Consider the following 14,814-nt stretch of genomic DNA (forward strand, 5'->3'; position numbering starts at 1 on the left):
CTGTATCTCATGAGCCTGTTCGACCATAGAATAGTTTTCAACCATTTTATAGTCATACAACTGCTCTATAAGGTACAGCTCACTACCAGCATCAGAAACCCCAAACTTTACTTCAAGAGCATCCCATAATTCTTTGCCTAATGTGCAAGATATGTAGTTTTTCTCATACTTGGGATGAAATGCACTAATCACGGTGCCTCAGAACAGGTTATCGGCAGCCAAGAACTTTCGCTCCTCCTCAGGAGTAAACTGTTTAGGCTTCCCCTGTGCGGCGTGATAGCAGTTCATCGTAATCAACCACAATACCATCTTTGCATGCCATATCATAAAATTCTTGCCATCAAAATTATTCGGCTTCAAAGCGACAGCAAAACCACTGACAGAAAATTGCCTAAGATTAGGCTTTTGGATTATTAGGAATTTAGGCATTTTCATTATCAGTTTAATCCAAAAATATAATATCAGCAGGTTTGTGACAGCATATATATGCATGTGTATATTTCTTATGAACGCTACAGCATGCATAGATGACATACTAATTGATACAGTAAGAATACAAAATACAGTAATTACAGAGATTAGACTGTACCCAGCGAAGGGTCCCATGCCGAGGGCATCGGAGGCTTCATTCGCACTAGACATAGTGCGTTGCTCGAAGTCGTAGACCACAGTCGATGCAAGAAGATGTTCACAGTGCAGTCCCACGAACGGATCATCAGGAAGAAGACGCCTTGACGTTCTAGGGAGAGGACAGATCCAAGAGCGATCTCCAAGAAGAAGATGAACGAGCAGTCGTGGATCGGTCGGATTCTCAGGCGGACGAGGGTTCCGGAGACACCTGCTCTCCCGCGACTCCGTGCGCGCAGAGGTACGGGACGGGGAAGTCAGAAGGCTGCTGATCTGTGGTTCTCTCAAGAGTGGTTACAGAAGATTGAGTCTGGACTGAAGGAAGATAGGGTATATGGCTGCTGACGGGGAAGAGAAGACTAAGGCAGCGGAGAATCCTAGGAGACGGGAAGCGGAAGCGGAAGGGACGGTAACTGACGTAGTCAGTTCGCCTCCACCATCAAGGAGCGAAACTCCACGCCACGCCCACGGCCTCGGCCCAGCCCGCGGCCCGGCCCGGCCGGCGGCGGCGGTGGCGCGCGCGCGTGTGGCATGCCTTTATTTTTTTCTCAGCTTCTCAATTTAGATGAATAATTTCCAACCATATAAGCTGAGTCAACGTTCAGTCAAAATCTCGTATGGTATTAAACCATACAACACTTAATATTACGCACCATAGAGTTTTATTTAATTATTAAATATTATATGGGTCAAGCCCATATTATATCCAACATGGGGAGGGCGGCGCAAAGCAGCAGCATCACTGGAGAGGGCGCGGTGCCATGGAGACTCGAGCGGGCAGCGTCGTCAAGACTCCGCGCCTTCTTCTCGTATTAGATCGGCCTTATCTGTAGGCGCAGCGTCGTCAAGACTCAAGACACCGCGCTGGGCGTGGTTCGTCGTGGACCGAGACGCAACAGAGGAGCACAGAAGGGAAGCCTCCAGCCGCGCGAGGCGATGCGTGTTCTTGGGCGACGTACGTGAAGCAACGCACAGGAAGAAGGGGGAGCGAGAGAAAAAAGGAAGCGCCGCACGAGGAAGGGAGCAGGCGTTGCGATCAACGTGGTGTGCGGCGTTGTTTCCTACTTCAACGCCGCGGGGAGGAACAACGCCACAGGGATGAGGTCCCACCTATCGGCGCGAGTGGTAGGGGAACGCAGGGAAAGACAGACCGACGGAAGGATCTCGATGCACGTGAGTAACGTAGGAACATTGAGAGCCTCTTTAGCAGGGCTTCTGTAGGGGCTTCAGCTCCGGCTCCTGCACAGCTCCGCATGGAGAGACGGTCAAGAGCCAGAGCCATTTTTTTGCCTGCGTAGGAGAAGCCTCAAAAACAAGCTTCGCGCGGCTCCTTACTGTGGGTTCACATCGTTTAGTGCAAATGAGCCATTTTACCAAACGTTTTCCAGAACGGCTTCAGCTCCTCCAGAGAAGCTGCTCCTTCAGAGAGCCAGAGCCAGAACCATTTTCAAAAGAGCCAGAGCCCTGGGCCCCGTATGGGATGAGATGGGATAGGATTAGGAGTAAACTTTATTAGGGGTACAAACCTACAAGGTCGTCGCTCTACACATTTATCAAGCAGTAATGATTAGAGGCAAACCAGGTGCCCGTCTAGGCTTCGACGGCCAGACCGGACAGCCGTTTTGCTGCCGCAATCGTCTCATTCCCTGCAGGGCCCGTTGCCCGTCGGCTAGGCTCCTCGTTATTTTTCGGCGGCTCGATCGACGGTCCGATCCATCGTCGGCGGTGGCAGTTGATTTGTGCTGTCACTCCCTCCGCCGCCGTCCGATCCGGTCCGCGTACGTCCTCCTATGTACACAACAGTAGTTGTAGACAAAACAGTAGATGAAGCAGCTGACCGACGGTCCACCCCGACGCGCGGATCGATCAGCACGCAGGCAGCTGACCACCGGTGTCCACCCCGACGCGCGGGTCGATCAGCACGCAGGCAGCTGACCACCGGTCCACCCCGAGGCGCGGGTCGATCAGCACGCAGGCAGCTGACCACCGGTGTCCACCCCGACTCGCGGGTCGATCAGCACGCGGGCACCAACGCCGGAGAGTCGCACGACGCGACCACCGTGCTTGTTGTTCCCTCTTTCACATCGGCCGCCCGGGTGCCTACTTCCTCGTCGTCGTCGTCTTCGGCGTCCCAAAGGAAGCTCGCGTAGGACCCGAGCACGTAGCTGCACGATCATAGTAGTACCAATCAATAATCGATCGTTCGAACAATGAGGTATATATCACCATACATCCGCGGAAGGATCGGAGTAGTCATCCTCACCAGTCATCCGGCGCGGCCTGCACGGCGCGCTCGAAGTAGTCCGCGGCGCGGTCCTTCTCCTGCCGCGCCTCCCAGATGACGCGGCCGTAGAGGCTGAGCAGGTCGGCGTCCCCGGGGCACGCCAGCAGCGCGCGCGCGTAGCAGCCCTCGGCGCCCGCCAGGTCTCGCCCCACCTCGTGCAGGTACTTGCTGTAGTTGCGCAGCAGCAGCGAGTTCCCGGGATCCACCCGCAGCACGCGGCGGTAGTACTCGCCCATGTCGCAGCCGCTGCCTTGGCCGCCGCCGCCTCCTCCTCCGCGGCCTCCGCTGCCGCCGCCGCCGCCGTCGGCGAGGCCCGCTGGCGCCTTGCTGCTGCCGTCCTGCTGCTGGCGCTCTTCCTCGTCCGCCGCCTCGAGGATGGCGGGGATCGGGGCGTGGCGGCGGAGGACGACGGCGGATCTCGCGAAGTAGGCGAGCTCAGCGTCGGACCTGGCGCGGCGTAGCGAGAGGGCGGCGCGCGGCGACGCGGCGGCCGAGAGCGGGGTCAGCTGTGGGGACGGCGGGAACCTGGCGGTGCGGGAGCGGAGGTGGGGGCGGGCGGCGGAGAGGGAGGCGGAGTGGGCCAGGCGGGCCGAGGTGGCTCCGGCGGCTTCCATTGCTTGGCAGAGATGAGGAGGGGCCTAGGAGGCCTCGGGGCTCGGGCGGTGGCGGTGGCGGTGGCGGTGGCGGTGATGGATTGGCTTCCCTTCTCCCTCCTGTTTCGTTGTGTTGTTTTTTATAGACTGGATAGAATGGAAGGCTTGGCCATGTGACGGCGTCGGCGACTGGGGTCATGTGCACCGTGCACGGCGAGGCGAGAGGGAGGGGAGGTGGGGCACGTGAAGCGGGGGCCACGTGTTGGGGCCACCGTGGAATGCATCATTTGGTCGGTTCTCTAATTGGTTTCTGAGCTAGTCTAGATTAGTTGATATTAATTTATTATGAAAAAAAACACTATTAACTGACTGATTTGAACCAACTAAAACCAACGAACGAACAGGATCATTGTATCTGCGGCTGGCCGCGGTTTTTTGGTCTCGGATCATGCAGCAAGAGGCACGCTAGCCAAGCCAACAAAACTGCAGCAGCCACTTGGTGAAAGCTAGTTTTCCTAAAAAAAAAAACTTGGTGAAAGCTGGTACGTACCACGCTTTCAGTGACAGTGAAGACACACGAAAGGGAACGGGCCGGTTCTTTCCCCCAATCGCAAATGCATGCAATGGGGCTCGCTATACCTAGGGCCTAGCCTAGGAGTACACAAACGTACGTGCAGTGCAGGCGTGCAGCACTCGCGTGCAGTGCTGGTGCTGTCTACAGGTCGTCTTTATTTTATTTTCTTTCCTCTCGCAAAGAAACAAGAGCCCCAAATATCTGTGGACGGACGGACGGCCAGGAGCGCTTCCAATTGCGGCGCATGCACGTCCAACCATCCAACCAGGCAAGAATATCTACGGGTGCCACATGGTGACGTCATGGACGGACCCTGTTCAGCGAACCCAGAATTCCGATCGTCGATGGAGACAACACACAACCCTGATTATTGATGCCTGCACTGCATATATATGTGTATATTTTGTGCATTATCTATCGACTATTGTAGGCATAAACTGACAAAGCACTTGCTCTTCTTAGTGCCCATTGGCCAGCCATTTATCATCCACATGATCTACTCAACTGATCCACGTATATGCGTAGTGCATAATTTTTTTTTCAATAACAGTGTATAGACACACTCTCATACTAAACCCGTCTATGAGTGTACGCACATATATTCTGAACCCTAGGAGCGAAAGTTGGTGGCTTGGTGCTAAAAGTCAAAGATATGTTTGGCAGGGTTTGGATCGGCTTTGGCTTACTCGAAAAAGCAAGAACCGGTAAAAAAAACATTTTTTTTAAACCTACTGGCGTCCAATTTATATTTCGTAAAAGTGAAAAATGCAAAAGATTTTCTAAAACCTGATGTCGTTTTGTAGAGACAGGGTCTAAATGTAGAGTACTAATTTATATAAAAAATGTCTAGTAGTACCCCTGCCCGTGGACCGGGTAAACCTCGGACTTTACCATACTGGACAAACTAGTCCTGCTTGTGGTTGGGCAGGTTGGGGCTGCTCCTGCGTCCTGCTGTCTACCACAGTGCCGCCCGCTAGCTAGCACAAGAGAACCATCGTGCGTACAGTTGTACGGAGACTTTCTTTAGGACTAGAAATTTGCATGCGGGATACGTTCGTACATGACGTGGTTGTACTTGTACTCTACTAGCCTATATATCCCTCCGATCAGATCAGCCAGGGCAGTTGGTGCGTTCGGTGGAGTACTAGAAAGAGGGAGGGCCAGTACAGGATTTAAACATACCAATTGTATCGACCCAGCCTAGAAAGACGGCTAAGATCTAGTCTACACATTGAATGGCCCACCTACTAATTAACTCTCTTGCACCTGAGAGCTCTAGATGTACAGGTTCTTGTGTTAGTGTTCTTAGTAGAGAGGAAAAAAAGAAATATTCTAAGACATGCCTGTGAACCTCACCTTAATCTTGATGATGATTAGCTCCGATCTTAGGCTTATTTTCCTCGGACACTCACTCCTCTTGCAGGTCTTGGTTGCTTCAAATGTGATTCCAGAGTTGCTTGCAAGCACTTTGGGATCTCTGGTAACTTCCTCTCCTGGTGAGCCCCCTCTTCTCACCCTATGTCGCTCTCCATGGTGATCAAGTCACCAGCTTGTGCTAGTGGAAGAGTTGGTGTTTTTCTCAAGCAAAGAGTGCACGAGGTGTTTCTTAGGAGTTCTCAACCCTGAGTGGGTAGCTGGCCTAGAACTGACTGACTGCTACTTCGATGGAGGCAAGGCCCTTTCACATATACTGAGCCCCTCCTCTACAACTACTACTCTAGCTCTCCTAAAATATTTTAATCTCAGTCATGGCCTAGTCAAAAAAATTCACTGTGCTGGTGAGCTGCTGCTAGTTGATTGATTGGTTCCTTTCTAGAAGGGCATGGCTACACCTTATGTGTACCAACGGTGAACTGTAGGCATAGTGATGAGTGTACTAGAGTGTACTTAAATATGTAAAAGAATGCTGGCTTGAATTTTAGATTTAAGATCCGGTTATCATCAACTGAAAGTGAGGGCAGAAGACATAGAGAAAACAGCCTTTGCATCCAGATATGAACATTATGAGTATACAGTAGTTCCTTATGGATTAACCAATGCACCTGGTGTGTTCATGAACTTAATGAACAAGCTCTTTATGAAGTACGTGCACAAATTTGTGGTAGTTTTTATCGACGACATCCTAATATTTTCAAAGAGCAAAGAAGAGAATGCTGAGCACTTGAGAATTGTCTTGCAGATCCTAAGGGAGAACCAGCTATATGCAAAATTTAATAAGTGTGAATTTTGGTTAGACCAAGTAGCCTTTTTAGGACACATAGTGTCAGGGAGAGGAGTTGAGGTAGACCCAAGCAAGATTGAGTCTGTGATGTCATGGAGTCGACCTACAAGTTCCACTGAGATAAGAAGCTTTCTAGGACTGGCGGGATACTACCACAGATTTATAAAAGGGTTCTCCCAGATTTCTGCTCCACTTACTAAGTTGCTAAGAAAAGGAGTTGAGTTTGTTTAGACAACAGCTGTGAGAAAAGTTTTCAAGAACTAAAGAATAGGTTGACCACTACACCAGTATTGGCCTTACCGGAGAGTGGAGAAGAATATGTAATATATTGTGATGCCTCTAAGTCAGGATTGGGGTGTGTTCTAATGCAAAAAGGTAGAGTGATAGCTTATGCATCTAGGCAGCTGAGGAAACATGAAGAAAATTATCCTACACATGACCTTGAACTAGGAGCTGTGGTCTTTGCACTAAAAATTTAGAGACATTATCTCTATGGGTCTAAGTGTGTTCTATATAGTGACCACAAAAGCCTCAAATATATATATTCACTCAGAAGGAATTAAACATGACGCAAAGGTGGTGGCTTGAGCTCATAAAGGATTATGACCTCACCATTAACTACCATTCAGGAAAAGCTAATGTAGTTGCGTATGCTCTCAGTAGAAAACACATTTGTAATCAGCTATCAATTGAAGAGTATTCCCAAGAATTAACTTTAGCGAGTTCAGATTATCAAGTACAGAAGCAAATATTGCAACCATGACATTCCATCCCACCCTACTAGACCAAATAAAAGAAAAGCAGAAATTAGATGCATTTATTGTAGAAGAAACAAGAAGAATTAAAGCAGAGCAGCCATCAGAATTCAGATTGGATGAAGAGGGAGTTCTCTAGAATCACAACAGAATCTGTGTACTAGATGTTCCTGAAAATAAGGAAATAATTTTGAGAGAGGCACATGATACACTATACACCATACACCCAGGGAGTACAAAAATATACAGGGATATAAAAGGCAATTTTTGGTGGAGAAGCATGAAAAAGGAAATTGCAGAATATGTGAGCAAGTGCGACACTTGTCAAAAGGTGAAGGCCGAGCATCAGCGACCTGCTGGATTGTTAAAGCCACTAGATATTCCAGACTGAAAATGGAAGGATATATGTATGAATTTTATCACAGGTCTTCCCATGACCTTACGCAAGAAAGATGCCATATGGGTTGTGGTTGATTGGTTCACTAAGTCAGCACATTTCATTCTCACCAACCAAAAATATTCATACGACAAGTTGGCTGAATTATACCTAGAGAGAATTGTATCTATCCACGGAGTTCCAAAACCATAACCTTAGACTGAGGATCAGTATTCACTTCAAGTTTTTGGAAGAGCCTCCACCATGCTTTAGGGACAAAACTCAACTTTAGCGCAGCCTATCATCCGTAGACAGATGGCCAAACAGAGCGGGTGAACCAAATACTTGAGGACATGTTGAGATGTTGTGCAATGAATTTTGGGGAGTCATGGGACAAACACCTATACCTAGTAGAATTTGCATACAACAATAGCTATCAATCAAGCATAGAAATGGCACCATATGAGGCTTTGTATGGACGTAAATGTCGATCACCTATTTGTTGGTATGAAGTGGGTGAGAGACCATTGCTAGGCCCAAGTTTAGTGAGGGAGAATGATGAGAAGATACAGGTGATCAAAGAGCGACTCTGGATTGCACAAAGCAGACAAAAGAGCTATGCTGACAAAAGGCGTAGAAAACTGTAATTTGTACCTAGAGATTTTGTGTATCTGAAGGTATCACCAATGAGAGGAGTTCATCGATTTGGAATAAAAGGGAAGCTAAGTCCTAAGTATGTTGGGCCATTCAAAGTACTAGAGCAGAAAGGGACAGTAGCTTATCAACTTGAATTGCCCATTCAGCTTTCCAAAATACATGACGTATTCCACATCTCACAATTAAAGAAATGCCTGAAAGAGCCACCTTAACAACTTCAAGATCTAAATATCAAGCTGCAGCCAAACTTGAGCTATGAAAAGCGCCCACTAAAAATACTAGAAGTTGAAGATCGACAACTGAGGAGGAGAAAAATCCGATTCTGCAAGGTGCAATGGAAGAACCACTCTGTTCGAGAAGCAACATGGGAAAAGGAAGAAGATCTATGCAAAGCTTATCCCGACCTCTTTAAGTAAGTTCGATTTCGAGGACGAAATCTTTCCTAAGGGGGGAGGATCTAACGACCCACCATTTTAGCTCACAATTAATCATAGTTAAGTGCAAAGTAAATCAAAATCAATTACAACAAGCTGGGCAATTTAGTACACGTTGATATTAAAATGCATAAATCAATTATTAATTCCTGATGGTGTTTAGGTATACTTGTAGACCAAGTTCACTCAACAAAAGAATTCAAGCCAGCATTCTTTTGCATATTTAAATACACTCTAGTACACTCATCACTATGCCTACAATTCACAGTCGATACACATGAGATGTAGCCATACCCTTCTAGAAAGGAACCAACCAATCAACTAGCAGCAATTCACCAGCAGAGTGAATTTCTTTGACTAGGCCATGACTGAGATTAAAATATTTTAGGAGAGCTAGAGTAGTAGTAGTAGTAGAGGAGGGGCTCAGTATAGGTGAAAAGGCCTTGCCTCAATCGAAATAGCAGTCAGTCAGTTCTAGGCTAGCTACCCACTCAGGGTTGAGAACTCCAGAGAAACACCTCGTGCACAAAAAACACCAACTCTTCCACTAGCACAAGATGGTGACTTGATCACCATGGAGAGCGACATGGGGTAAGAAGGGGGGGGGGCTGACCAGGAGAGAAAGTCACCAGAGATCCCAAGTGCTTGCAAGCAACTCTGGAGGCACATTTGAAGCAACCAAGACCTGCAAGAGAAGGAGTGAGTGTCTGAGGGAAATTAGCTTAAGATTGGAGCTAATCATCATCAAGATTAAGGTGAGGTTCACAGGCATGTCTTAGAATATTTCTTTTTTTTCCTCTCTACTAAGAACACTAACACAAGACCATGTACATCTAAAGCTCTCAAGTATGTATCTTTGAGTTACAGAGTTGTAGGCTAGGTAAAAAAAACAGGAAGATGTGAGGGGGAAGAACTCACTGTCTGGTTGGGAGGGTTGTTACTCGAGTCCAAATGTCCGCACATCTGCATGCTCGGGCCTCCGTGGCTCTGTCTGGGCACCATGGTTGCCGAACTCAGCACCTCTGTGAAGCACGCCGCCGACCTGCACACATGAGAGAGAGAGAAATCAAGGGGAATCGAAGGGCAAAACCAGTGCATAGCAGCTAGAAACCACATAGATTTGTTTTGGGTAGGAATCGTTAGAAAGTCCAGCACCCATGGTTGTCGATCTGGAGAAGGAGAAAAGCAGAGAGAAGAGGAGACAGGAGAGTGCGTGTGTGTGGCCTGGCCTATTGACCTGCTAGCTGCTAGTGGTTTTGGGTTGCAAAGTAGTAGTACCAGTACTATGCCGTGGTGGATGGCTCCAATCAAGTAAGTGCAGGTGCAGCTCACGTGAGAGTAGAGGGCTTAACAATACTAAACTAATTCAATGATTTACTAAGCACAGCTATACAATATTCTTTTATAAATCACAGCTTAATTGATAATAAACACTAGGAGACTATTCCTTGACTGTAGGATGAACACATGGCTACGTATGTGCTAAGTATATATACTCTTTTTCTATCTTGCTAAATACCAATATATATTTATACTAATTATAGGAAGCGAGCAAAGTCAGACGTAGGAACCTCCAGCGAACCAAATTGAGCCCGAGTTGAATCTTAACAACTCAGGCAAGAATCCTTGATCATTCTCTCCTTGAGTTTTTATACAAAGTTTGAGAAAATAAAAGTAACTTGCATTAAATATTATTTTCTGAAATTGACTATGGATGGATGACATTTGAATTTGATGACATGGGGTTACCTGATGGAGTAGCTAATTCCTACTGTATATTTGGATGGAAAAGATTGGTAGGACTAATAACCAACTCTCACTTGTGTTATTGGGCCGTATAAATTTGTGTCAACCATGAACTCGTTTGGGATGAGCCGATTCTAGTACCCATGGAGTTGTTGTAAATCCCTACGGTAAGTAAGGAGAGGGTTGGGTGATGAAATCCCCAATCAGGTGTCGATGAAGCACACCCAGGCACATATATTAGCGCACGTGGATAGATATGGATGTATAATTATACGAAATGGGGAAAGTTTGGTATCTTGACCATGAGTCATACCGAAGGAAGTGCGATGGAAAATTGGTCAAGGTAATTATGGCTAAAGTGATACAAACCTGCGCAGGGTAAAATCATGAATTCATGTCATGTCTCTTGGATCAAAGGCTATGGGTACCTATGGGTGGCTTGTAAGAAAAATGGACCCTAGGCCCATTTACTTTAGATTTTGGTGCTTGATGACCAACACAACCAAATTGGACTAATGAATTTACAAGTGATTGTTTTATAGTTCAATAGGATGCAAGACGTGACTTGGACAAAGGCGACGTGATGATCCGATGATCAACACCTCAAGCAAGACCTTAGGAGCACAAGAGAAGACCCAAGATATCAAGCAAAGTCCAAGCATGAAGATAGAAACCAAGCCGCACGCAAGATCGCGAAGAAATGAGCTCACAGTAGCGACCGAACGCTGATGAAAAGCAATCGGATGCTCTGATCAGAGGCTTGGCAACAGCAGCAGCGACCGGACGCTAGACTGGACGCTGGCGGCAAACCGACCGGACATAGGACAACATCATCCGATCGAGTACAGAGAGGTTCTAGAGCGGCGAACTTACGACCGGTCGTGTCCGGTGGCAGGTGACCGGACGCTGGCAGCGTTCGATTAGTTGTTCGTGGCTCCAACGGTTGGGATGATTGGATGTGTCTGGTCAGGACGTGATCAGCGTCTGGTCAGTAGCAGAAAAGCGAGACTTCATCTCCAACGGCTACTTTCTCAGTGGGGCTTATAAATACAACCCCTAACCGGCCATTTGAGGTGTGTGGAGCTAAGGAAACATACCAAGGGTGTTGATACACCATTTTAGTGATCTCCACTTGCATAGTGCTTAGTGATTCATCAGGTGATTAGCATAGGTGCTTTGCGAAGTGCTTAGGTTGATTAGACCACCGCTCAACCGCTTGCTCTAGGTTTAGGCATAGTGTTTAGTGAGGTTTGCATACCTCTTACCACTCGGTGCTTGCGAGCACCATTGTTGTATATCGGAGGGGCTTGTAGTCTTGCGAGATCACACCAACCGCGTTTGTGGTGTGTCCGCCACCGTATACCAAAGGGAACAAGGCCCGTGATGTTTTGGCCGAAAGCTTGATAGTGAAGACGGCGGGGATCATCCGGGAGAGGCTTGCCGGAAGGCACGTCGGAGACCCACTTTGCACATGGGGAAGGCCCGAGGCTATCCATAGAGTTATCTGACTAGGAGCTTGGCCCTTGCGAGGGATTCCTTGTGAGGGGCTCTGTAAGTGCAATCAAGCCCTATTGTGGGTTTTGGTATTGATGACCACCAAATTAGAGGACTAATAAGATTTATCGAGATGACAAGCAAGGAATCAAAGAATAAGGATGATGTACAGGTTGCAGGTGTCCTAATTTCAAAAGGTGGCCAGACCTAGCTCAAAGGAGGTTTAAATTCTTTTATGTTTTGAATTTAAGTTTAGGGAAAGTCATACTATTAAGAGAGATTTTAGGACAGTTGGTTAACTATTGAATCAGATGCTCAAATTCACGGATCTACATCCTCCCACCTAGTCAAAATAGTCAGCCAAATTTGATATCATATTACCTATTTTGGCTAGGGCGGTAGTGCCGCCCTGTTAAGAGCGGCAGTGCCACCCTTAACTGACCGTTGGGCTCAGGGGGTATTTATACCCTTCAGGCTCGGCCCACAATGGTCATCTTCTCCACTGAGTCATTCAGTTTGAAACAAGATAGAACCAAAGCTCACCTCTCTCCTCCATTGTTGCTCCTCCATCCCTCAAGCTAATCCTTGATTCCAACCATCAAAACTTAAGAAAAAAGGTAGCAAAACTCGATTGGAGAGAAGATCCACTGATTCCCAAAGTCTAAGAGCATTTGGTTCACGTTTGGCTGGTGGTTCTAGGGTTTGTTACTCTTGGAGCTTGCTTCTAGCTGGCTAGGCATCGCCCTTGTGCTTGCCAACTTGTGTGGTAGCCTTGGGAGGTTTGTAACCTCATTCAAAAGCTAAGAAATCACCCCTCACCTCAAGAGTTCACTCTCTTGATTTGAGAACGAGGGTAAGGCAAGCCTTGGTGGCAAGCTCAAGCCTTTTGTGGCTTCCTCAACAATGTGGACTTAGACAAACCTTAGTGGTGAGCTGAACCATAGGATAAATCTTGTGTCTCGCATGCTTTATCTTTACTATACTTGCAGTTCATCTTATTGCTAGGGTTTAGTTGTTCGTTTCATTGTTGTGTGAAGTTTCTGTGGTATCCAGTCTTCGAACTGGATCTTAGCTTTATATTGCAGGATTAAGCAACTAGTGGGGTCAGATTTATATCTGTTAAATCTCAACTATGTTAGATTATTTTTCGTAGAACGGCAGTGCCGCCCTCTGTTCTAACAGAGTTTTGAGTTGAATTTTTATAGGCCTATTGTGGCAGAACCTCCTAAGTTATAGGGCCCACATGCACCTGTCACTGTCCAATGACCTTTGACATTTATGCATATGTTTCCGATAACTTAAAAAGACTGTCGGGTGTCCTTGGGGAACCCCGAATCATCCACGATTTCTGAGCAGGATCACGTTACAGAGTCATTGCAGTATTACAACATTTATTCAAATATCAATACCAGAGTAAAAACAGCGGAAGTCTTATGATAACATGGTTTACAAACCAGTTGTTTCAAACCTTACAAACTAAGTTCGATAATTATTACAAACCATAGTAGTAGTGGAGTGGCATAATTAACATATACATAACACACAATATAAACATCCTGCCCAAGGATCACACATTTACTTCTCATCGTCAGAACGAACGATAGTCATGCAGCATGATCCAAAATAGATCTGCTCATGAGGCTCACCTGCAACAAGGGTCAACAAACCCTGAGTACAAAAGTACTCAACAAGACTTAACCGAAATATTAACTGATAACTCAGGAATGCAGGCTCAGGGATTCAAGGTATAGCTTTAGCAATGATCAAAGTTCTTTTGCATAAAAGCTCTTTTAACAACATTGTTTATAAAGAAAACTTCTTAAGAATTATATACAAAGTTGACACGATCCGCACTGAGATCATGAAACTTCATATCCAACACCTTCACAAGCCTTATTCAAGTTCTAGTTATTAATACTACGATGATGAACAATGAGTTGAGTCTCCATAATCGAGGAGCAACGATGATTCAAACCGATTAAACCCAGCTGGGGATTCTAGACCACATGACATATGCAGGTCCCTGTCCTACATATACCAACCTGCACTCAGATCCTCTAAAACAAGAATGGGTCCACGCCACCCGAGAACACAATACTCCACCATTCCAGCCCATGGCCACGTGGGTACACGTTATTCTCACCATCTCTCCACTCCTAGTGTGCGAGTAGCCATTCTCATAATAGAATAGTCGAGTAAAGGCTTACTGGAGTATGTGGTTAGTACTACAAATTCTCACCTCATGCAATTCAACAACGGACGTGCCTTAATCGACACAGGCAGAAAGACCCCGCTCACAAGACCTCCATGTCTTGTGGCTCACACACACCGAGTTCGCCCGGTCTAGATTTATTACTCCACATTCCCATATCACATGCTAACATAATTAACCAATGTCCCATTAAAACTTGCAGGTGGTAGGTAGTCACCCGACTTTCATCGTTCTACGCATAGCTAAGCAAAACTAGGCATATACGAGTTTAAAACTGGTAATATGGTAAATATGGAATAACAAGGGTGGTAATGCACCAATTAGGCTTTTACTTAACTCCTAATCACTTAATGCAGTAACAGAAAGCAAAAGTGAAATTAATTTGTAAAACACAAGGTAGGGTTGTATGCAGCCGGGGCTTGCCTTCGTTGATGGAAAAGTCTGGTTCCTGCGACGTTTCACAAGTATTCGATCCGACCTCAACAGCTTGATTAACTACCATGTTTTCACCTTCGTTCACTACACGTAATAACAATGCCATGTTTAACATAATGCGGAATACAAAATATGATGCTCGATGATGGATACAAAAATTAACAATTTGAATACAACTTTCCTTTGCGGTACAGTTGTAAGTCAAACAACTAAATCTTTTTTGTAACACATACATCAATTGCTAAGGATCATTATCAACTAATGACCCAAGGTCATCACTTAATCCAAAATTTCAAACAAAACCTAAATCATTAAAGGTTACTATTTGCTTTTATGAATTAATTATTTAATTCAAAATTATGAAATAAATCAACTTATTCTAATTGAGCTCAAAATTTTTGTAAAT

The 14,814-nt window shown here is 46.2% G+C and overlaps 1 protein-coding gene across 1 annotated transcript; it reads right to left on the reverse strand.

Moving 5' to 3' along the window:
• Positions 1-2,120: 2,120 nt before the first annotated feature.
• On the reverse strand, positions 2,121-5,504 carry LOC136539277 (uncharacterized). Its single transcript, XM_066531217.1, has 2 exons — positions 2,891-5,504; positions 2,121-2,792 (listed from the first exon to the last, which is right to left on the reverse strand). Exons 1-2 carry the CDS (start codon positions 3,523-3,525, stop codon positions 2,642-2,644), a joined length of 786 nt encoding a protein of 261 aa, XP_066387314.1. The 5' UTR covers positions 3,526-5,504; the 3' UTR covers positions 2,121-2,641.
• Between the last annotated feature and the right edge of the window lie 9,310 nt (positions 5,505-14,814).

This window comes from Miscanthus floridulus, chromosome 2, assembly GCF_019320115.1.
Source record: "Miscanthus floridulus cultivar M001 chromosome 2, ASM1932011v1, whole genome shotgun sequence".
NCBI lineage: Eukaryota > Viridiplantae > Streptophyta > Magnoliopsida > Poales > Poaceae > Miscanthus > Miscanthus floridulus.